This window comes from Zosterops lateralis, assembly GCF_965231275.1.
Source record: "Zosterops lateralis genome assembly, chromosome: 14".
Taxonomy (NCBI): domain Eukaryota; kingdom Metazoa; phylum Chordata; class Aves; order Passeriformes; family Zosteropidae; genus Zosterops; species Zosterops lateralis.
Genome location: NC_139774.1, coordinates 14615538 through 14639942, shown reverse-complemented (window position 1 = coordinate 14639942; position 24405 = coordinate 14615538). Strand labels below are relative to the sequence as shown.

At 42.3% G+C, this 24405-nt stretch overlaps 1 protein-coding gene across 3 annotated transcripts in view; it reads left to right on the top strand.

Moving 5' to 3' along the window:
* RNF145 (ring finger protein 145) overlaps positions 1 to 23789 on the top strand; it is a 46711-nt gene extending 22922 nt beyond the window's left edge. For all 3 annotated transcript variants that reach the window (XM_083871818.1, XM_083871816.1, XM_083871817.1), the window contains exons 4-11: positions 4116 to 4207; positions 9048 to 9283; positions 12773 to 12948; positions 16453 to 16593; positions 17652 to 17834; positions 19454 to 19601; positions 20269 to 20625; positions 22175 to 23789. In XM_083871818.1, coding sequence (XP_083727944.1) covers positions 4116 to 4207; positions 9048 to 9283; positions 12773 to 12948; positions 16453 to 16593; positions 17652 to 17834; positions 19454 to 19601; positions 20269 to 20625; positions 22175 to 22603 — 1762 coding nt within the window. In that variant the 3' untranslated portion in view covers positions 22604 to 23789. The remainder of the gene's footprint in view (positions 1 to 4115; positions 4208 to 9047; positions 9284 to 12772; positions 12949 to 16452; positions 16594 to 17651; positions 17835 to 19453; positions 19602 to 20268; positions 20626 to 22174) is intronic.
* Positions 23790 to 24405: the final 616 nt, after the last annotated feature.

Genomic DNA, 24405 nt, shown 5'->3' with positions numbered 1-24405 from the left:
AAAGAATAAAGAAAAAGCAGCAAAAAGATTGTCAGGGGGACCCTCCTGTGGAGTCACAAGGTTCAGAGAGGAGTGCAGGTGCAGCTGGATCCAATCTTAGTTTCACATTTGACTAACAGTTTGTATCTAAAGGATTATATTTCCCATTGCTATGAGAGACTCAAACCCCGTTTTTACATGTGGAATTGAATCCCTTTTCTGTGTGATCAGGCTGTGCAGCTGTGAGTGAGCTGCAGTAGGGGAGTGACTCAAACACACCCCAGTAATTGAGAGGGACTCAAACCCACTGCAGGACCTTCTCCAAATCTGCCTAGGCAGTTTAAACACTCACCCTTGAGTGTCTCCTCCTCCAGAGGTACCTGGTGAGCTCACCCAATGCCAGCACTTGGGTATTTAGAGACAAGAAGTTGTGAAAGTGATTTGAGATCCCATCTGGTTCCCTGCAGCAATTTCCAATTCCAAGAAAAATTAGTTTAATAATGGAGTGGCACAGCAGCAAGAGCAGCTTGAGCTGGGTGCCTGCAGCCAGGGATGAGAACACAGAACTCACTGAACCTTTGTACCCTTCCAGTCAATGCACCCATCCTTCATCCACTCTTCAGCTGCTTTGCACACACCCCTTGCTCCAGTGATGGGTGGTCTGGGGTTTTCTTGTCCCCTGTTGGATTCTTTCTCTGTCTCCAGGTGGGTGTGGCTGCTTTTATCTGGGTTGCAGCTTCTGCTGTGAATCAGTTCACACTGGTCTCAGGGCCTCCCTTGGTGTAACTGAGCAGGAGTTCAGGATAAGTTCAGCTTTCCTAGGTGGGAACCTGCAGCTTGTGGCTGAAGACTCCACAACTTCAGCTACTCATGCCAAGGAAAACTACTCAGACAGAAGAATGCAATTTAAAAGAATTCAGCAAACTGAGTTAATTTATCACAGTCCTGCCATTCCTGACAAGGAAGGTGGATGCTGGTTTTATTTTATATGTAGTAGCACAAATAAAAGAATCACATTTTTTACCCATTTCCAGCAAAAAGCAGCTTGAGAAAATAAGTGATGCAGTTATGCAGAACAGAAGTGATGAGATTAAACACACTGTTAATGCAAAACCTGCAGCTCACATAATTACCTTATTTCATGTTTTGCAGTTTTATTATGATTGTATCCCAAGTGTGTTGAGCCTCACAGAGCTTAAAATGAGAAGGGAGGGGGCAAGAGACTGAATCGTTTCTTATGGATAAACTTAAAATACACATAATTTTGAGGTTGTCTGTAGATATTAGAAACCTATGAGAGCGTGTTTGATGTTGACAGGGGAGATTAATCAGTCAAAGTAAATGTCAGCAATATGAGTCAGATCAGATAACCACTGTACCTTATGTCAGTCAATTATAAAGCATATTTTTAGTAATGGAAGACCTTTTTGTACTTCAGTAACAAAAAAAACGATCACGTGTGAAAAAGGATCACCTCTGGAGCAATTTAGTCATGGCTGTCCATAGGTACCTGCTAACAGGCCAGGATTAAATGAGCCTGGGAATGCATCTACAGAAAGAGCAGCAGGCAATGTGATCTAGGCTTTATTCTTAAATCCTAATTTTCCAAAGTAATGTAGTTTCAGTCATTTCATTAACTAGTAAATAATGATTTTAGCCTTCTTGTTTTCTCACACTGCCGCAGTAAAGTGAACAATCCTCAAATGTAAAAGCTGGAGATTAATACAGCTTTAATTGATCAAAATTGAGTGCAGGCACTTGCTTTTTTCAGCATCTTGTATGGCACTGCAGCTGTTCGAGGCATCTTCTGATTGGTGTCTGTGCCAAAAGATCCTTGTGTTTGTACTGGTAATAGGAGAATCATTGCTTTCACTTTCCTCATTCAGACATCAGCTACAAATACTGTTTAAAAAATTTAGGAGATCTTAAAACGTCGCTTGTCCAAACTGGTGAGCCTAAAACTCAGTTATAATTGAGAGTTACTTAGAGAATTCAGGCAAGTGCAGACCTCTGTGCAGATGGCTGAATCAGACAACAGCAAGAAATGTAGCTCCAAGAAATTTGGGTCATCTCCAAGCACGTTCTGGTGTTGAAGAAGCAACTGTAAGTGCAGCTTTGTTCGTGTGTCTTGGCTGTGTTGTGTAAGGTCATCTTGCTGCACTTAGTATCTTGGATGATTTTATAACCTGTTTCCTAACAAATATAGAAAAAACTTCATGTCTTCACTGCTTTCCTTCAGCAGCTTAGAAATAGCCAGTGTTTCCACCCAAAATTTGAGGATGGAGCATGATTTTGCTAAGACAAAGAGCCATCTCCAGCATCTTGCAAGTGCTTATAAGTGATGGATTATCCTGTTTGTGTTGCTGATGCTTTCAGAAAGTGCTTTCTGCTGGTCCATATGATGTAAATAAATAAACCCCTCCTTTGGCCAAAGGATTTTACAACCTTATCAATTTTGGAAGGTGGAAAAAAAGCACTTGTGCTTAGCCATACCTGGAGAACAGGGGGAAGATTTCTGTCTAGAATTATCATTTTAGGTGCCTTTTCAGTCTCTCATGTGTTTTTAATTGTAGATTGCATCTAAAGAACTCATTTCAACATACCTCACATATACTATGACACTTGAAAAGCTGCTCTGAGTAGGCAGCGTTGTCAGCTATGAAGAACAGGCTTTGAAGTGTTTGTTTTAGTACTTTGAGATTTATATCTTGAATTCCAGAGATTTTTTTGCAAGTGAAAATGTGAATATCTTTGCTTGGGGTAGCAAGCTAATCCTAGGAACAGGGTATATTCCCACATTTCTGGGGAGAAGTGAACGGTCCCAGTAGCACTAAAGTTGCATCTATTTCTGCTCTGAAATAAAAAGAGCAATTCTTGTACTGGCTGTGGTTTCCAGTCCTGTTTTGCTGTGCTTTGTCTGCATCTGTTCCCAGCGAGTGTGGCTGGCCTCGCTGATAAAAATAAACACGGAATAACTGAATTGCCCCTGGAGCAAACAGACTCTGTGAGCTCCATGCGGGGTCAGACCGAGTGTGTCTGTCTGGCATTCCTGGGATGTGATGCAGGTAGATGTGAATCCTGGACAGGATCAGCCAGAAGCAAACACAGGGTTTTTGTGCTGCTGGTGCTGCCCTAAGGAGGGTGAGGGTGGAGCTGCAGCTGCCCCGGAGTGGAGCAGGAAGGGTCACAGGGCATGGCAGAAAAATGAGCTGGGGATCTGGATGTGGAAGGTCAGGAGTATTGCCTGCTGTCTGAGGGCAGGGGATTAAGGAGCTACTGCAGAATTCCTGCTGTGCCGGTCCAGGATCAGCTTCTGAAGGTGTGAAATGCCTGCCCTTAGTGTGAGGTTCATACTTGAGTTCTATTGATGTGTTAACCTGCTCGAGTGCAGAGCCAATGGTGACCAGCAACTGCAGAAAACTGCCCAGGGTCCTGAGGTTTTACCTTTCACTTTGGTTGCCAGAGCCCACCCTCCCATCCCACCTTTTCTGAGGGGAATTACAGATTTTCAGGCTCTCTCACTGTGTCTGTCAATAGTATATTACCAGTTTGTGGGTATCTGGTAAGATAGAACTAAATTTTTAAGTCGTGTTGGACGGAGGGGTGATGTAACAACTCTGTTCCTGACTCTAGTCCATGACTATTGCTTTTCCTTCATACTTATTTTTTAATAGCATGTAAAGAACTTCTTAAGTACAAAATACTGTAAGCATTAAATTGGAAGTTCTCTCTGTCAGGTTCTCAAATTTTTTTTTCACACGTTGCTGGTGGGAAAAGAAATTATGTTAAGGAAGAAAAACACTTAATAAGGATACTTAAAAATGGAATGGTGCTTAAGAGGCTTTGTCAATAAGCAGTTTTGAGGCCACGCTCTGAAGAACAGCTTAGATGTCCCAAAGGATTTTTTACAGCTCTGCCAGTGAGTCTAATTACAGATAATTCTGCTCTTGCTTAAGTCATGCCTCAGTTGGATCCTTCCATCAGCACGACTGCTGGAACAGTAGTGTTAATATTGCTTTTTGCAATTTAGTTAATTGGCTGTGACATACACCAAAGTTACATATATGTGCAATGAATAAATTGCTTCTTGTCTGAATCAGGTGGATCCTGATAGTTTGTGGGTTTGTGTTTTTTAGGGATTATGTGAGGAGCGAACTGGAATCAGGCTATGAAGGACCAATGTACTTGGAGCCTCTCTCTATGAACCGTTTCATGACTGCTTTAGTGGGTAAGTGCTTTAAATAATTCAGAGGAGAGAGCTCTAATTCTCTTCATTGGAACCTATGTGTGTTTTACCTCGTGATTTCAAATCTCTTTTATTACTTTAACTTGTTGTGATTCTTATTAACATACAAGAGGCACGGGAGGATGGCTGTATCCTGCCTGGCTTTTTCTGTGCCACTGATTTACCAATACCCCATGTACTTGCAGCTCTGAAATATTTTCCAGGTCTGTTTGTTATGCTTTGCCTCTGTTATTCTCAGACTATGCAGTCTGATTCAGAGCAACTAGACTGCTTATAATACCCTTTATATGGAAAGTAATGTAGGCATTTCAATAGTTACATGCATTTGTAGTATTTTTATCAATGCAGATGTTGCACACATTAAATCTTTATTGGCTTTATAGCTAAACACTGTCATTCTCTTACAAAATCTGGTGAAATACATTGGTAGGTGTAAGCATAGGACTACAGGTTACTGTTTTTTTTTTTTACAGAGTCCTGAGGATATTTCTAATTAAAAATTAAGGACTAACAAGTCAAACACATTTAAACTCTTTGATTAATGGCAGAGATGACTTCCCTACCTAAAAAATCCCAAATAAATCATGAAGAATTGGACTTGCCAGTGTTTCCTTACCCTTAGAACTTTGACTGGAAGAGAATAAATTCAGTGTTAAGGTTGCTACACCAAACCATATGTTCTCCTGAGAGGATACTGGAATACACATACACACATATACACCATGTGTATTTTAAAATGATGCCTGAGATAAGCTTGGAAGAAAAATCTTCCTTAATTCCTTTCACTAAGATCTGTGGTTTTCATCAGATTATTGACAGATTTAGTCAGCCATGTACTACTGTTGGCAAAACTCAGCTGCTTTCTGTTTACTTGCAGCTGCTACTGGCAGATAAAAATGGGTTTACTACTTTACAGTATGTTAGGTCTGACAGAATTTACCCATCTCCTGTTTGCCTGCATTCTTTCTTTCAAATGCGGCATTTGTCTTTGATTTTAATATTTTTAATAGAAGTAACACTGGTAATTTTCAAGGGAAGATTATTTAGATATCATTTCCTCTCTCTTCTGAATGTCTAGATTTATTTTCCTGTATTTTGTCAAGTGACACCAAAGTACACCTAAAGCTTTTGGCATGTTTTTTTATGAGAAAATGTTTGTAATTAGTCCTGTGAATCTCTCCCAGGTGCATTGCAGAGTTTTATGGTAAAGCAGAATCCCTCAGAGAGCTTCACAAAGCATAATGCAGGTCTGGGCAGGAGGATATTAGGAGGCATTGTGTCATTCAGTAACACTTAAAAACTGAACCAAGAGTCAAACTCAGCATGCTGCATCTAGGTTTTAATAGGGACTAAAAACAAGTGAGGGAAAAAAAAAGTTTTTATTCAATACATTTTTGGGTTGTAGTGGGTATCAGACTAAAGTGTCCCCTTTATTGTAATTGTGTTTCAGAAATAGGTGCTTGTGACTGTACTTGCAAATGTGTATGTGTTAACATTTAATATCCCCAAGCTTAATTTTCCTTATTCTTTCAAAGCCAACTTAAAAATGTAATTTTGGTCTTGATGACAAGCAGTCATCTTTGGGGAAGACTTGTGAAAGTGGTCTGTGAGGCTTGACAGTGTTTTGTATAAATATGAAATGTTTTTTCATATTTGTTGTACGCAAGGGTGTTTTATTCAGCGGAGTCTCAGGACTGAGTGGTGTCATCTTCACAGCAAAATGAATGCACAGGTGCTTTGCTCCATCTTTTTCTCACACATCCTGACAGGGTGTTGTACTGCAGCACTGCTGACAGGCACCAAAGCAGGTGCATGAGGGAATGGAAAAATATTATGCCTGGTACAGCTCTGGTTCCTGAAGTTCTGGTCAGAATTAAGGGAATGTACAGTATCAGTTGGTTCACAAACATAACTTTGTTAATGCTTTTATTCATCAATACTTTCTGAATGGGATCTCACAGTCATTTCTTGCCCTGCATTTAACTCAGCCTGATGACTCTTGTCTAGGGGTAATAATGTGTTCTTAAGTGCTGGATGGAGGAAATAAATGTCTTTGGAGATGGCCCCTTGGATGAGTGAGCCACTTTGGGAGCTTGTCCGCTGTGAACTTCTCAAAGCTGCTGTGTGGTTGTGCCAGTGATGCTACCATGAAGACTTGCTTATTCTTATGGCACAGTAATGGGATTTTATATTAGCTTTAGGATTCCTTGTTTTTGAGTAAGTCCCTGATGTAGCCAGAGAGTTTGTTAACTTCAGCTTTCTAAAATTGTGAATGAAATAAAGGTGCTTCTCTACTCCATGTGGTTTGTACAGTGGTTGTGCCATGTCAGCTGTCTTGTTGAACATTTTCCATTAGCTTATGAGCTGAGAGGCTCTGGCTACGTGTCAGCAATATTTAATGTATCTTTGGAGGTTTGGGAAGGGAAAAGAATGGGCAGGAAGTTCACACAATGGATTTCTTCCTTATTGCCTCTTACCCTAGCAGAGGACCCTGGTTGGTGTCTTCCAGGGGTGTTGCAGCTGTTGGCTTCATTAGCTGTGCCTGTCAGTTTTCAGGCCACAGCATTTCAATTTACAGGATGCAAACATTCACCTGGATTTGATAGTTGTAGCAGAAACCTAAAGTGTTAAAAAATGATTTGATGTGAGGTTACTTTCTCTGGCTGATCCTGCTGTGTGATGTTGATGACTGATGCTGTGCAGCTCCACCTGCAGATAAAGTGTAATTTACTGCAGAGAGACATTGGCTGTCCTGAGCTAAGGTGCTGCTGCCCCTGTTTAAATTGGAAGTACCATCACTCAAAGCTCCACTGGAGACATTCATGCCTTTCCTTGCAGGGGTTGAGAATTGACAAGGTGCACATTTCAGGGAGGAGATTTGAGCCTCCAGAGAAAGTGCTCCATGCATTTCCTTTGATGGTGTGCACAGTTCTCCTTCCCATGCCAAGTAACTTTTGATCAGTGTTTAAATAAAAAAGGTGGGAGGGCCAGAGTTGGGCAGGGATGAGCAGCACACTCCACACATGGCTGTTGGAGGAAAGCAGGGTCTGCTGTTTCCTGAGACTGAACTCAGAGGCTCTAATTTGTGATCAGAGAGCGCTGGATTGTTTAATGTGATGCTGTTGCGATATTTGATTTCAGATGATGACACTCATATTAAATGCTGAAGAACGCATTGGGATGCTGATGTTTGTGCCCCTTTGTGTGTGAAGCTGAGTTGCCTTAGTTACCATGAGTTGCAGAAATCCTCGCAAGCTGCCTGCCAGGCTCCTGAATATGACAGCACAGCAGTGTGCTGGTGGTGTCTTAAATAGGGTTGTAGCAACGTGTGTGTGGGCAGAGAACAACAAAGCAGAGGGGGAATGCTTCAGAGCTGGAGTCTGCTGAACGTCTAAAGAGATGAGTAGAGTAACTTTCTCTGAGGCTCAGAAGACCCAGTATGCTGATAGTGTCTTGCTGAGAGCAAGGGTGCTTGTTCTGCAGAGACATCTGCTAATTCAGAAATACATCTGTCAAATTGACAGTAGGAATTTAACTTGAAAGGGGACAGTGTGAAGGAAGGGAGAACTTTGTATGCCTAAGTAGTAGAGATTAGAGATTGCTTTCAGCTCAGTTGCAGTTATTTTGAAAGCAGAAGTCCTGCCCTAGGTAGGGAAGCTTGACAGAATGAAAGCAAAACCCTGCTACTGCTGTTTCTCCTCTCACAGCTTCCCTCCCCAGCCCATCCAGAAGGGCTTACAAGGTCAGTGAGCTTATGTGAGCACATGGAGTTCGTGCTGACCTAGAGATGTTACTGGCCTTGGTCTGGCCCCTCTCTTTTCCTAAGGCCAGCTCCTGGTTTCAGGGAGAGTTATGAAATGCAAACATTATTGAGGTGGTTCCAAACCAGGGCATTAGCACTTGAATTTAGTACCACATATTGTGGCATTTGGATATAAATTAACATAGATGATGAGCCAGGGTTCTGTTTTCAAATAATATGCCATAAATTTCTTCCTTACTGCAAAACAATGAGTGAGGATTGTTCTTATCCAGGCAACGTGCATTTTGCCCCATTCAATTTTCTCTGGGATCAAGGGTACAACTTCAGTGCCTCTGATGGGAGTAGTTATACTCAAATGGTCTAAGTGCTTTAGAAATACCACCCTCCAAATCTGTGGGTGTATTGGGGAGATGTGCTCATACTTGTGTCCCCACCAGGTATTAAAGAGAATTTAGTTGTTAATTATCTGTCACTTGCAAGCTTCAGTGATCATTCTGAGCAACTGCCTCAGGGCGTTATGAAATTACTGTCTCAGCTGCTGACCTGGCTGTTCTCCTGTTGCTGTTCTTGGTCAGTAATTCCTCTTGACAGTGTAAATATTGTTGCTCTAAAAGCCACTTGGGACTTCTGATTGCTTTTTTGTGTAGGTCAGGATGAAATAGTGTAGCTGGGCTTCAGAAAAGCTGCTGTGTGTAGAGATACTGATAGGATTTCTGCTGAGCTGGGGATGGTGAGGAAAAAGAGGCCTGGCTTGCTGGGTTATCCTCTGTATGATTTATTCCTGGGGCTTTATTAATCTGATTCTGCATGTGTTTTGGGTTTACAGCTCACTAATCTGGGAAGTGAAAGCATTCACACTTTGGAAAGGGTAACTTCAGTGACCCAGCAAAAGGCACGGAGAGGAGCCCGGTTTCGTAACAGAGATGTCCTAGTTAGAGCCGTCATAATATGCTGGATGTTGATAACGGTGCTCTGGAAAGATAACGTATTAAAAATACGCTTTTTCCTGAAGGGGATAATCAGCTTGATTCTGAACTGCTGTGTCGCCTGTGTTTCCAGGGCAGCTGGTGGTGTGCACGCTCTGCTCCTGCGTCATGAAGACCAAGCAGATCTGGCTCTTCTCCGCTCACATGCTCCCTCTGCTGGCCCGGCTCTGCCTCGTCCCGCTCGAGACCATCGTCATCATCAACAAATTCGCCATGATCTTCACCGGCTTGGAAGTTCTCTACTTCCTGGCGTCTAATCTTCTGGTGCCCTACAACCTGGCAAAGTCTGCCTACAGGGAGCTTGTCCAGGTGAAATATGGTGGAAGTGACCATTCTGTTTTCGGAGCCTTTTATGCAGGAAGGATGTAAAAAAAAAAAAAAAACAACAAACACTTTAGCTGTGTTGTGTGTTAACTCATCCTTTCTTAGGCAACCGAATAAGCTCCTATCCATAGCATCTTCTTTCTTTAATTTATAATAGCTTTGGATGAGTGAGCAGTTAAGACATGAGCCTGAATTATGCTGCTGGCCAGCTGAGCATGGCCATTTTGCATGGACTTTGCTTATTCCTTCCCAAATCCAGGCTAAAAGACGAGATTGTGTCAGACTGGAATTTATTTGCAGCTTTATTAAGTGATGAAGGTAGTCCCTAGGCATTTATTGTAGCAGCTGTTCATTTCAAGAAACACTTTCTATATGAAAAGTGTTTGTAATTACGGAAGTGTTAAATTGGGAGTGACACTGAAGCTGTTTTGACTCTAATAATCACTGACTTAGTGACTTTTTAACTTGCACAGTGATTGGAAAAGTCTGTGGTATTTTCTTTAGGGCAGCAACATTACAGAGACCTTGAACAAGAAGACTGATCTAACGTGTCCATTTTTTTAATGCTTTGAGATCTGATACATGTTTAGTTCAAAGATACTTTCTCAGTGGTACAGAAACATTGCATTTCCTAGGTTTTTACATTATATATGTATATGTATATACATCCTTCTGTCTATTTCAATATAAAAAGATTGATGCTTGCTTGGCTTTTGACTGAGCTGCTGTTTCAGCTCTTGGCACTGCCTGGATCCTTTTTCAGACCAAGCCACTGGGTTTGTTTGGCTTCTGCTCTTCAGTCCAGAAGCAGACTGAAAACTAACTTGTTAAGCTCTTTCAAAACCTTCTTTAAAGCTCTTGTTTGCTGTCATATCTGTCATATACAAACAAAAACTTGGCAGCAGGAGGTGTGTGCTGTGCCAAGGTCTCAGCCTGTCATGTCGATCATTGGTATCTGGTTATTTATTTTGTATGTAGTTGGTCTTTAGAGCAGGATTATCCTTCTGTGTTTGTACAGCACCTAGCATTGGTCTGACCTCGTCCATGGATTTGTTTAAGTTGGAAAAGACCTCTGAAATCATCAAGTCCAACCACTCAAACACGTCCCTTAGTGCCACATTTATATAGCTTTTAAATCCAACCAGGGATGGTGACTCCACCACTGCCCTGGGCAGCCTCTTCCAGTGCCTGACCACCCTCTCAGTGAAGATATCCAATCAAGATATTCTCCCCTGGCTTGTAGATTTGCTGATGTAAAAATTAATTTGGGAGCTAACTGGCAAAGCTTCAGTATCCTGTTTTTCAGTGAGAATAGAAATGTCATGTTTACTGTGCATGGGTGGCAACAATTGGGATAAAACAGTTGCATGTCTGTACAGCTCAAAGCTTTGCAAAAGGTTGGAACCAGCTCTTCCATTTTCCATGTACATTAATGGGTGCACAGTTTGGCTTCCTGAAGTGAAATTCAGATTAGATGTGGATTTGAGACCTGTATCTACTTTTTATTAGGCATTTATGTTTAAAACACTTTAACATCTTACAATTTTTTAAATTGCAAATACCTTCCAGGTTGAAGGGGGAAAACAGTTGTTTCTTGCTATATTTTTGTTTGTCAGAATTGAGTTCTAAATACTCTGTTACTCAAGTCTCCTCCTCGTCTCTAGAATTGCTTGTCTCCCCCCTGCCCCATCCTAGCATTTCAAGTCTTTCCATGCCAGGCTGTATTACAGTAATCATGAAGAATATTCCTTGTATTCCTGGCCTTTGGACACTGGTCATACTCTTTCTCCTGGCTTTTTATGGAGAGGGCATAAAGAGTTTTTCCCTTGGGAATACTGAAAAAATAGCAAAAAATTGTAATGTGGCACTGGCTTTAGAAGAATGTTGGATGCTGCTTTTCTAAATGCATATAATAGAGTTGCAGTGCACCTAATGAATAGGTGTGAGTGGTTTTCACATTGTACTGGCAAAACCCAGGATTTTTGGTTTTTAAGAACTTGCTGCTCTTTGCTTGTGTTCCTGAAACAGCAGAAAGAACATCAGCTCATGGTGTGTTCATGTATCTGGTTGCAACTCTGCTACAAATCAGGGTCTAGCTGTGTATTCCAGAGGAGGATATTACCATTCCAACTGAGATATTTTCCTGCTTGTATTTCCAGTGCTGTAACTCTGACCAATTGTTGGTTTTCAGTGCTGTCCCGGTGTTTGAGAGTTGACACACAAATCCAGCTATTTTAGGCTTGATTTTATTGTGGGTTTGATATCAGTGTCAAAACTTAGTGAATATTGGGATGTTAAACAGCAGGAGTGTTTCCTGAGAGCCCTAACAGGTGGACTAGAGCAGTTTTTTGTGTTAGTGTGTCTGTCAGGCTGTGCCCAGTGGTATAATTCAAAAGCAGGCCCAGAACCTTGGCTGCCTGTTTGCAGCAGAAGATGCCAGAAATGTCTCACCATTATGAATCTGCATTATGAGCATAGCATGACCCTTTCCCAGTGTGGTGGAGCACTGTGCCAGGAGCTGCACAGGATTGCTTGCCTTGCTCCCAGGCCAGGGGAGTCTCCTGAGGACAGGTGCACTTCCTTGAGAAGTCTGTGAGCAAAGCAGGAGCTTGGCACTGTGTCCCTGCCAGCAGCATATTGCTTGTCCATCAGCCCCAGTGCTGCAGCAGGTCCTATGAGTGTCATATCCTTCATGCTTGTCAGCTTTTTTAGCATTTCTGATAATTTCCTTGCCATGATGGCTTCTATGTCATTGTGGGAATCAGGTGATGAGGAATTAGTGGTTATGAGCAGTTTCCTTTGGACCTAAGTCCAGCTATATGAAGTTCCAGCTGCTTGGAAATGATTGTAACTCAGTCTTTGCAATGCAAAGGAAGTAATTTGAGCTTCACAGTCTTCCAATATAAGTCTTAAGCATGAATTTCAAAACACTTGGTGGATTAGGTGTGTGATCTTTTGAGATACTTAAGCATAAAATGTGGGGGGATGTAAAATTCTTTCCTTAAAAACAGGTCAGCAAAGTAGATTTACTATTTTTTTTTAAAATGGTATGACTCATTTCAGTGTCTGATGTGTGCAGTGACTCGGCAGTAGCTGCAGAGAAAACAACACTGCTGTGACTTAAACTGGGCAAGGGGGTATGAGGGGCTGGCATGACCCAGAGCCACGTGTCCCCTCACCCCTCTGGCTGTGAGGGGGCTCCAGGGAACAGCTCCAAGCCAGCTGTTTGTGGGAAGGGACATTGAGAAGTCAGGTACTTGTGCCTCCTGCCAGGCAGACTGAAAATCTGTCACTGCTGAACCTGAGCTCTGCCTTTGTCAGACTGTACTTGGATGTACCTCCTCTCTTCCTGTGGGGTGGCTGATGTCATGTGGATTATCCTTGCCTGCCTTGTGACTATATAGTTGACATTCCTTTTGTTATCAAATCCCAAATGCAGTGACTCAATAACAAATTGCTTTTTTATCTTCCCAGGTGGTGGAGGTGTATGGACTCCTGGCACTGGGAATGTCTCTGTGGAACCAGCTGGTGGTCCCAGTGCTTTTCATGGTGTTTTGGCTCGTCTTATTTGCTCTTCAGATCTATTCCTATTTCAGTACACGGGACCAGCCTGCCTCCAGAGAGAGGCTCCTCTTCCTCTTCTTGACCAGGTAATTCAGGAGCCTGCAGATAGTTGGTTTTCTCTTTGAACTGTCTTCTGAAATGAGTGTCTGTGCTCTTTTAGAGATGAGATGTGGATATTGGCTTTATTGCACTTGGATACCCAACAAATATTTGTCTTTATTGCAGTGACCATGCATATAATCCCTGTTAAGCTTGTCCTGCAAAGACATGGATCCCATTCAGAGCAGACATTAATAGAACTGTGGGAGAGCTCACAAAGAAAGCAAAATGTTCCTTTGAGGGAGGAGTAGCCATAATTAGAGCTTTGGTCCAGAAGTTGTTTTTGGTATATAAATTGGTTTTAAGTCTGAGATATTTCAGCGGTAGTTCAGTCCATCTGATATCTTACTCATGATCATGTTGCTTTCTGAGCCTTGGATGTCTTGCTTCATCATTTTGGTGTGGGACACATTCTTGAGTTCATCCAAGCATCCGACTTTTGAGCCCAGTGGTTAATGTGGCAGAGGTGTAAAGATCAGAAAGATACTGGATTTGTAAAAGCTTTCTAAAAATATAAAAGGTTTTATAGGCCATAAAGTTTAAAGGTTGTAAGATAAAGGATAGCGGTCTGTGTTGGTGGTGTTACTGAAAGGCAGCATTGGAGGGATTCTCCTGGCTCCTGTGTGCCTTTTTCAGCTGTTTGTACATACAGAGGGAGCAGGAATGCAGGGCAGAGAGGAGCTGGGGGTGCTGCAGAAGCTGAGTGAGGCAGATTAGGTACAGTGCCAGAGTGGGATGGGGAAAAGAGGGGTAATAGTTGTCTAAACACAGCACAGGACACAATCTTTAGGGATCATACATCATTAGTTCTGCTGTTTGATTAGTAACTTCTTCATCACTACAGTTTTCCAGTCAGAATTTCTAGTTGCTGGGCTTTTTCTTGCCTTGCTGTATCTGTCTACGGTGCCATCCTGTAAGCTGTCAAAATTAATTATCATTAAGGAGAAATGCCAAGGATTTTTACTGCATATAGTATTAAAATTGCTTATGGTGTCACCCTGCATTATGCAGAAGCCCTGACTATGTTACCTGCTTGTTAACTAAACCACTGGGGTCTGAAATTTTTCTTCCTGTTCATTTCTTCTGCAATTTTAGTTTTGTTACAATAGAGGAGAAGCAATTCTTTTCCTTTAAGTTAAATTTATTCCTTACACCATATTGTTATACTTCTCCTATTTGTGGCAAAACAGGGACAAAACACTGATTCATCTTAAAAACACAAACTCTCATGGTACCACTAACAGGCTCTGGCCCCTAGGAGGGAGCTCAAGTACCTTGTCAGGTCAGGTAATAGTGTAGTGCTGGCTGTTCAGCAAAGTGGAAGAAAAGATGTGCTCTTCCATAAAAACGAGTGAATTCTGCATCTGTGCACTTTAATGAACAATTGCTTAAAACAGTGGGGCTGGAATTCAGGTGGAAGCAGTTGGGGTGCACACAACTGCTGTGTCTGACTCTGTGAGGAGCTTGGAGTGACTGTGCTGGATCAGACCAGATCCTGATGGAGCCTGGGATCCAGTTCCCAGCAGTGGCTGCAGATGAATTCCTGGAAGGACACCCACCCATTCATTATATGACACACAGGATGCTTCCTAGGACTCATCCAATCCTTCATCCAACTTTTTCTGTCAGGCTGCATTAGCTGGATGTGGCTAATAAGTATTTCTGTAACCCTCAAAAAACTCTTCCATCAGTTTGTGGTTTCAGCCCTTGAACCCATGTACACTTGTCATTTGGAAGATCCTGAGGCGAAGCATTTCCATAGCTCAGCCTTGTCTCTATAATGAAAAATCCATTTTGATTGCTTGAATCCATATAATTTCATTCAGTGCCCCTCAGTTCATTTATTGGGGAGGGGAGACATGGATATCAAGTTGTTTTCTTGAAAACTGAGAGTAGCTTAAGTCTATTCTTCTCAGACTGGGAAGCTCTTGTTCCATATTTGCTGTTTAAAACTGGTTTTTGTACCTTTTATTATTATTGTTCCTCTCAAAATTTTTCCATGGGTTTGTAGCTGCTGTGGTTTTTGAGAAGCCGTGAAGAGTTCAACTCTCTGAGACAATTTATAAACTTGTGCTTGACACATAAACATAGTAAAACCCCCCAGGCATCTCTTAAGCCCGTAAGTTCCTCTGAGACCCTTGCACAGTAGATCAGGTTTAAGAAGAGTCCTAACATTATTCTGACAAAAACCCAGAAAAACCAGGGTTCTTGATTACCAATAATTTATTTTGAAGCAAAACTTAAAGTTCCTCAAATACCCTATATAAGTAGCTGCTTTAAATACTTATTCTCACTGTCTTGATCAGCAGGAACATTTAGAAGCTTTTTCAGCCCCCCTTGGCTTGGTAAACAGGCAGAATTTGAAGGCTTATCAGAAGTGCTGTAAATCGTATAGGTAAATACATCAACATTTTCTGCAGTGAATTGCTTTCAAAGGCTATTTCAAAGGCTGTTTCAGGTTAAGTTGTCACTGAAACAAAGTAAATGTCTCTTGGGTGAGCTTTGTTTATTTTTGAAGCATGTGCTTCCTCAAAACTCTTTTGTCAGAGCACTGGACTGCTTCACTCATCACTCAGTTAATTAGCAGGACATGGTTTTGACCATGACGATTTCTCTCTCAAGACTACTGTCCTGAGGAACAAATGAAGATTATTTTTTTTTAAATAATGTGTCAGCGTATTACCTTGAATTATGCATATGAGTATTTCCAGATGTGTAACCCCTGGCCGACAGCTGGTTCTTTATCTTTACCTGGCATTGGCAGTGCTGTGTTTCTGAACCCAAAGTACGTTCTGGGGCTTGGGCTGCTTCAAATATCCCAGTGCCAGGGCCAGTAGAAGAGCAGCCTGAAAGTGGGTGATTCAGCTGTCAAATGAAGTCTGGGACTTTGCTGTAGCAAAAGAGAGGAAGAAAGCAGCTGAAGGAGAACCTTCTCTGCTGACTTTTTCTGCTGCTTCAGGCTCAGCTGTTCCATAAACAGGTGTTTTGTTGCCCACCTGGCCCTGATGGGGATGCTGACAAAAAGCCCCTGTCTCCCAACAGGATTTATTAGTTTGATGTTGGTGTGCGTTATTATGGATAAGAGGAGAACATGCCTTAAGTGAAACCATCTGCTTTAACTGGGTCTTTGTGGTGCTGGGTGAAATTCCAGCGAGTGACTTCAGTGTGTGGAGGCTCTGAGCCCCAGCGGCAGCAGGACAGTGCCACCCCGTGGCCCTGAGCCGAGGGGACTGCAGGGATGTCACAGCACCGCCCTGCCTCCGAGGGGGAGCTGCAGTGGACTTCTATCTTGGAAAAAAGTATAAATCCATCTCATCTTCATGTATTGGAAGACTTAAGGCAATGTAAAACTTTTAACATTTTCATTAAACCAGTCCAATTTTACTTTAAAACCAACCTGCACAGTTTATGGGACAGAGGGAAAGCTCATTCATGTTGCTTTTAACTGACCAACCTTTTCTTTTTGTTTCTTTTCCTCTCTCTCCTGGCAGTATTGCCGAATGCTGTAGCACTCCATACTCACTGCTGGGATTGGTCTTCACAGTCTCTTTCGTTGCTTTGGGAGTTCTGACTCTCTGCAAGTTTTACTTGCAGGGTTACCGAGCGTTCATGAACGATCCTGCTATGAACAGGTAAGTGCCTCGTTGTGCCTCGGCTCTGAAAAGAAACAGGGAGAAAGGGGATTTATATAAAAACACAGGGGTGGCATTGCAGTTTTTTGACCTGTCTTGACCTTTTCACAGGTTTTTTGTATGCCAGTCTGTGTGTGCATTGAAAAGATTTGAGGTGAAAATACTTGTCACAGACTTCTTGGGAGATGGTTCATTTCTGCACAAATTCGGGGCCGTTACTTGGGATTTACTATTGCTTTTATTTTCATGAGTCACTGAAAGATTTTCACATGCTTGCATAATATAAACACTTGATATTTTCATTTCCTCATCTCCCCTCTAATCATGTATGAAACATTACTAATCTGTGAGGTTTAAAACACAGCATTGTATGGATTGCTTGTAAATTGTTATGGGAAATAGCCAAAATGCCGTTTCTCAGGCTTGTCTTAACTTGTCTAATATGAAATTGAGATCCTGACACTGCCTTCCTGTTACTCCAGCCCATAACTCTATAGAGAGTTGAGACCATTTGCAAAAGAATGTTTTACATCTTGGATTCCAGGATGTGGAAGCAAAAAGGGTATAAATTGTGGCTGCATAAGAGTAGTCTATATAAAGACATCTTTTGGTGATGCATGTATTTCGTTGCATCAAATAGTTGTGGTGATCCTCAGAGGGATTAAAGTCACTCTGAGGTTCCAAGACAGAAAGAAGTGGACAGCTGTATTTGGTTTAGGTACAGGGGGAATAAACTGAAAAAGGGCAAATTTGGTAATTTGTGTAAACTGAGTACTTGAAATGCTTTGTGTTGGGTGGTGTCTGAGCTGGATGTAGCCCAAGTTCTGCTTGTCAGGAGCAAAATCTGCTGGTTCCTAATCCCAGCACTTCAGCATTTCTGAAAACATCCCTCCCTGGTTAAAGCCTTCCAGGGACACCAGTGAAACCTAAAACCAGTGACATATGAAAGGTTGTGACAGAAACAGACCGTTTATTTCCTGGTGTTTCTAGATGTTCTTTTGAAGCAGCATTGACACAGAGATGTGATTGTTTGGTTTTTTTACTGTGTTGATCTGCAGGGGGATGACTGAAGGAGTCACACTCCTGATCCTGGCTGTGCAGACAGGTTTGATTGAGCTCCAAGTTGTGCATCGGGCGTTCCTGCTCAGTATTATTCTTTTCATTGTGGTGGCATCCATCCTTCAGTCCATGCTGGAAATTGCTGATCCCATTGTCTTGGCATTGGGAGCCTCAAGGGACAAGTAAGAGACTGGTTTCCTAAACTGAGAGTTACTCAATGCTCTTTTAGGAGGTGATAAACTAGTAATTGATGGCTTTTAGTACTTGTAAAGTTGCCTTGGTTTTTTTTCTGTGTGCAAATTTCTTTTCTAGTCCAAGTTCTCTAGTTTTGTGGTTCCAGTTAAGCAAATCCAGGACTGTGCTCTCCCCACCCACACTCCATTGTGTGGATTTGCAGAATGGTTTTTCTTAACCTCCTCTGCAGCTGGTGGGTTTCCCTCTAAAGCAGTGATCTCACACAGCTATTGAGGGTGGGAAGTTTCTAGGAGTGACCTTGTGTTAGATACTGTAAAACCTATTTGCAATAGGTTTTTTTGGGATCCCAAAATGATAAGGCTTGCTAGCACAAAATAAGAGATGGAAGGTTTGCCTTAGTGTCCCACATGTTTGGATTGTGTGGGATTGTTCAGTTTCATTTGTGGTTTGAAGAGCTGTGTTGGTGCTATGTGGTGTTCTCGTACTAATCTGCTTTTATCTTTGCCAATTGCATTTGTCTTTTCCCTTTCTGTAATCTGTGAGTGAAGAAATGAAGAGAAGGTTTGTTTATGAGTAGAGTTTGTTTAGCTTAGAGGTGTTCTGCGTGCAGCAAGTTAACTTCCAGGATAGAAACAGAGAGAAAGGGAGCAGAGCCAGGATAGGAGCATCTGCCCAGCTTAAACAAACAGACTGTGGGGATAGTGAGTTTTAACTCTTCTGCCAAATCTCCCAGGGAGTTCTAAATCAGCAAGAAACAGGATAAATTCCACTTCAGCTCTCCCTTCTTCCCTCACCCACACACACAGAACTGCAGTTCTCAAAGTCACTCTGATGTTTCTTCAGACTGTATTGAAGATGAACTGATGAATCAGTTTGTGCTGCTGTACTGTGCCCCCCAATGCTTTGACTTCTTCTGTACCTCATCTCCAGAGCTAAGTGAGGTTAAAATACAACTTGAGGAACAAGTAGAGGTAGTATAGTAAATTACTGGAGATATTCTGAAAGCCTTCACAATGGTTGTAAAAAGATTAATGATGTGTTTAGGTTGGGGAGGAGATTAGGAAGAAGTAGATGATAGGAGCAGAGTAAAGACTGGCAGAGATAAATGGTCAAGTCGTGCTACATTTCTTCTTTTGTGATCTCTGAATTGGGGAATATACTTCTAAAGGCATCAGGGTTAAATCTGGTAATGAAAGGAAGTAGCTTTGCCTCACACATATTAGCAGAAACATGAAGAAGAGTTGCAAGAATTATTTAATTTGGAGACCTCTTGTTTGTTTAGAGAAGTGTCCAAACAGTTACACATTTAGTAATTCATTTTAATGGAGTTGCATCTGTAATGTTCAGTATCTCAAGTACTTATTTTGCCCATAATTTTTGTCTTTCTATTGAAAACAGCAAAGGTCAGATGAGAGGGAACTTTCCACAGTTGTAGGCATGTGTGCAAGCTGGGAATGAGACTGTGCCCAAGTAAAATAGAAACTCCTTTCAACAAGCTAAAGCCTTGAGCAAACATCTAACGTGCCTACATCCACCAGTCATCCTATTCTTATTCTGACACTCAAATCTGACTTGAAAAATATAAACCTATTGTGTTGTTTTGCAGGAGTCTGTGGAAGCACTTCCGAGCCGTCAGCCTCTGTCTGTTCTTACTCGTGTTCCCCGCGTACATGGCCTACATGATCTGTCAGTTTTTCCACATGGATTTCTGGCTGTTGATCATTATCTCCAGCAGTATTCTAACCTCTCTTCAGGTAAAAGAACATCAGCCCTGTGCAGCCCTGCATTAGCTGTGGTCCTGTTATTCTAAGGGGGAAAATACATGACGAGAAAAGAACAGGGATGAGAGAAGGGCAGAATTAGAAGGGGTGATAAAAAAATCTCTTTCTGAGACTGTGGCTGAGGGCTGAGAACAGAGGTGAATGGAAGTCTACTTCAAGTTGTAAAGCCTAAAGGCTTTTGAGGATGTGCAACTATCATAGTAAAAAGTTTTTTTCCCAGAGTACTCATTTATGTGTTATTACTTAGCTGTAACTCTTTGAAAACAATTTGATGTTCGAAACACAGTAGTGTAAATAGAGGAAATGTTTTATACTATTAAGTATTTATTATTACTTGGGCTTTTTATTATTACATTTTTTAAATTGCCCCTTAAAATGCTCAGTGCTCTTGTCTAATCAACTCAGCTTTGTTCTGGACTCAGGAAGGTAAAGAAGGAGAAGTACTTGGGAACAAGCTTAAATGCTTTGCAAGAAAAAGCAGCTTTTATTTGTCTTGAAGTTCAGCAACAATTTCACTACTTTGGGGCTTGCCCTCTGTCCAGCTTGGGAGCATTGTGTGGACAGAGCTTGATGGCCAGCACTGACTGAAGCTCCAGTTCAGAACTGAGAGCTGAGCTCATGGTCTTGCACTGTGTTACAGGTGCTTGGGACACTCTTCATTTATGTTCTGTTCATGGTGGAGGAGTTCAGGAAAGAACCAGTGGAGAACATGGACGATGTGATCTATTACGTGAATGGCACCTACCGGCTGCTGGAGTTCCTGGTGGCTCTGTGTGTGGTGGCCTATGGTGTCTCAGAAACCATCTTTGGGGAGTGGACTGTCATGGGCTCCGTCATCATCTTCATCCACTCCTACTACAACGTGTGGCTGCGGGCCCAGCTGGGCTGGAAGAGTTTTCTCCTCCGAAGAGATGCTGTGAACAAGATAAAATCTCTGCCCGTGGCCACAAAGGAGCAGCTGGAGCAGCACAATGACATCTGTGCCATCTGCTACCAGGTAGGAATGGAAGTGGCAGAGGACTGGCTTGAGGTGAAGTACCCCAGACTGAGTTCAGTCTTCAGCTAAAAAAATAAGTTACTTGAATTATTTGAAATTAACAATACTGCACTTCGTAAGTAACTGGAATCTCCCAGTTTTCTGCTTTGTGCAAATTGATTTGGAGTGCTGTCACCAAGATAATTCTTAGGAATGAAGAGCTTGGATGTGCTTAAACTGCCTTTTTTTTTTCCTCCATTTACACAGCAAATTCCATCCTTAAGCTGTTTTGACACCTCTCATGTTTGGGTTGAGCTGGTCTCAGTAGTAGCAGCAAATGTGCCCTTTCTTCATTACTGGGAGATTTTGTTAGTGAAAGACAACATGTCTTGGTAGCTGATTTGTTACTATTCTGTAGAAGCAGCACAGTCTCCACAGACATTGCTGCTTCATGTGCAGTGTCACTTTTGTAGCGGAAACCTAATTATCAAAAGGCTAATGGTCTTGCTAACATAAGTCAGCAGATGTAAGGACCCTAGACATTATTGCTGAAAGTAATATCTTTATCACACTTCTACCTCCAAAGTCTCTTACTCTTGAATAGAAATTGTAGTTATGTGTGACAGTGAAAGAATCACCCTAACATTAGTAGTGTGCAGTTAAGAGTGGGATTGGATTGGCTCCAAACTTGATAGAAATCCTTTTGAAGAGTAAAACTGCCAGATTGAATGACAGTTTTCAAAACACCAGACTAGTATTATGTGGGTCTCAGCTGGCAGAGTTCATGGTGTCACTTCATTTCTGGTGTTGTTACATGTTGTATCTGTCATTGTGCTGTTTTGACTTGCACAATTGTTTCTTGAGCCAACCAATCCTGTGTTTCTCATCCTGAAAAGGTTGTGTTTAATAATACGTTACAAACAAAGGTTTTTTGCCTCATTTTTAATTCCTGTAATAAAGAAAGCAAGACCTGGCCTGTATTTAAATTGTGTGTGTATCAGAGAATCACTAAGGTTGGAAAAGACTCCCAAGACTGAGTCCAGCCTGTGAGTGATCCCCATGGCACTGAGTGCCACATCCAGGCCTTCCTTGGACACCCCCAGGGACAGTGACTCCACCACCTCCTTTCCAATGCCTGACAACCCTTTTCAGTGAAGAAATTCTTACTGATGCCCAAAACAAACCTCCCTTGCCACAGCTGGAGGCCATTTCCTCTTATCCTGTCACTTGATCAGTGCAAGAAGAGACTGAGCCCACCTGGCTGTCCCCTCCTGTCAGGGAGTTGTGCAGAGCCAGGAGGTTCCCCCTGAGTCTCCTTTTCTCCAGGATGAGCCCCTTCCCCAGCTCCCTCAGCTGCCCCTCATATGAAACACTGTAGGTGTGAAGGAAGGAACATTCTCTTCCCTGTCTGTGGACTGCTTCTGTCTCTTCTGTGCCTGGTGAACCCATCAGGTGTGTGAAGTGAGAGGAGAGGAATGGGATTACAAATAATAATGTTGGTTTTTTTTTTTTTTTTTTTTTTTTTTTTTTTTTTTTTTTTTTTTTTTTTTTTTTTTTTTGTGTCTTTCAGGATATGAAAACTGCTGTAATCACACCATGTAGCCATTTTTTTCATGCGGGTTGTCTTAAGAAATGGCTGTACGTGCAAGAAACCTGCCCTCTGTGCCACTGCCAACTGAAGAGCCCTTCACAGCTCCCAGGACTGGGACCAGAGCCAGTGCAGCAGCCAAATCCTAGTGCAGAGCAGAACACCAGGCCTGGAGATGCAGCTGAGCCTGGTGCTGCATGTGACCACAGGCCAAGTGTGAAGGACGAGCCGAGCAGGGGCCAGGATGGACACGACAGCCCTGAGGCCTCTGCCCAGCCAGGGGGATCTCACAGCATGGACAGTGACACGAGCCCCTGTGAGACCAGCCAGGGAGCAGCCTGTGCTGCAGAACTCTTTGCAGCCCCAGAGGGGTGCCCTGCTCGAGATCTGAGGGTTTGTGTCCAGCTCTGAGGCTACAGAGGATGATGCCAGGAACAAACACATTTCAGAGATCCACGTTTGACTCAGAAGAAAACAATCCTCCACAGCTGTGAAGAAGTGTAGCTATTAATGCTGGTCAAAAAGTAATCTCCCATGCTGATATTTATGGGCTGCTTGGTAGTGGTAACTCCAGTGAGATGTAGTAGAAACGACTCCAGAAGCTCTCTGAACTGTGGGCATAGGAAGGATGTCTGGGAATAAATAGCAGTGCAAGAGTGTTTTCAAGATGTAGGTGAGGGGTGAGAGGAGCTAGAGGTCTGTGAGACGTTGTGGCCAGAGGGGACAGGAGGCTGGCTTTGTTTTGGTCAGAGAGAGGAGTTGCACAGAGTCCCAGGCCCCGAGGGGCGTCGCGGGCCGCGAGTCGCCGGTCTCTGGCGGGTGGGCGGCTTCGGTTGCTGACATTTTTTTTATGGCACGTAAAGCAAAAATCAAAGATGTAACAGCAGTGATTGTACCAGGAGATGGAAGCACTCTTAATACGTCGTGTGTATGCTTTGGGTGTTCTTGGGGCAGTTGCATTTGAATTCATGTAATCTATAGTGACTCTTGACTTTTATGACAGAGTCGTCAATATTTTGATGTATATGAAACCTTTTGCTCATAATGGGCACAGTGTGGGCTGCATGAAGTAAACTAAAACTCTTGTGAACACTTTGCCTCTGCGGGAGGAAAGTGGGATGAGTTTTAGGGCACAGATAAAGGCCTTGCAGGACTGTGCTGTGTAATGTTTAACCCTTGCAGCTGAATTAAAACAGTATTAAACTCTGGCGATATTTGCACTTTGGGAATGAGTACATTATTGTGTATGATCAGACTCCGCAAATGCCACTTTTAAAAGCTGTTAATAGGTTTGCACCTTTTTTTCTTTGACGAGGACATGTCCATACTTAAATTTTTACATTCATCATGGCTTCAAGTAGAAAAAGGGACTGGGGTGGGGAAATAGATGGGAGTAGGGGGCAGGCAATTTTTTTATGTGAATTTTGATATGAAGAGAAATTAGTCACTTATTTATACGATAGGCTTGACTCAAGTGTTTTTCAAAGTCGGTATTCCTAATGTGAAATGTGATACTATTTTATTTTTAGTAGTAAATTTGGATGTAGACTGACAGACATAGCTGAATGTCTTAATAAATTACATTTGAAGATTTTTACACCTGGTTATGTGATTCTTGCACTGAAATCAATCCCACAAGTACATGTTGATAGGCTTGAGCAATAGCCCTGTGTTCCCCCTGATGAGTGAAACTCTCTATGCCTGTGTTCTCCACACTTCCATTTCAGTGCTCTGTGTCCTGGTTGTACCTCCTGCCATCTCCTGTTCTTGCCACCAGATCTTGGCCAATGCAGAGCTCAAAGGCACATTTTGTCCTTAAGGCTGTGCCTTCTGCTGCTGAGCCCCAAACAAACCCCCAAATCTGTTTCCTTCCCCCTGACAGGATGGGAACATCAGTCACATCAGTCACACCATCTTCTGATTCTGTATCTCAGTTTTGTTTTCTTGTCTATTAATCAGAAATTTGTATTTATCATATACTTTCACTGATCATCCCAAAACTTTTATTAGCAGCTTGGTGTGTTTGGGGAGGAGAGGAAAAAAAAGTTGAGAATATTTTCTTGAACTCTTGTCTCTTGTCAGTCCATGGTCTTAGGCCCTGCTTTTGCCTGCCTCCATTTCTGTGAAATTGAATCTTTCTCATAAAGCTGTTTTGTCCATGCCCAAGCTTTCCATCTACATAATTTAAGTTGTTTCCATTCCCGCCACACTTG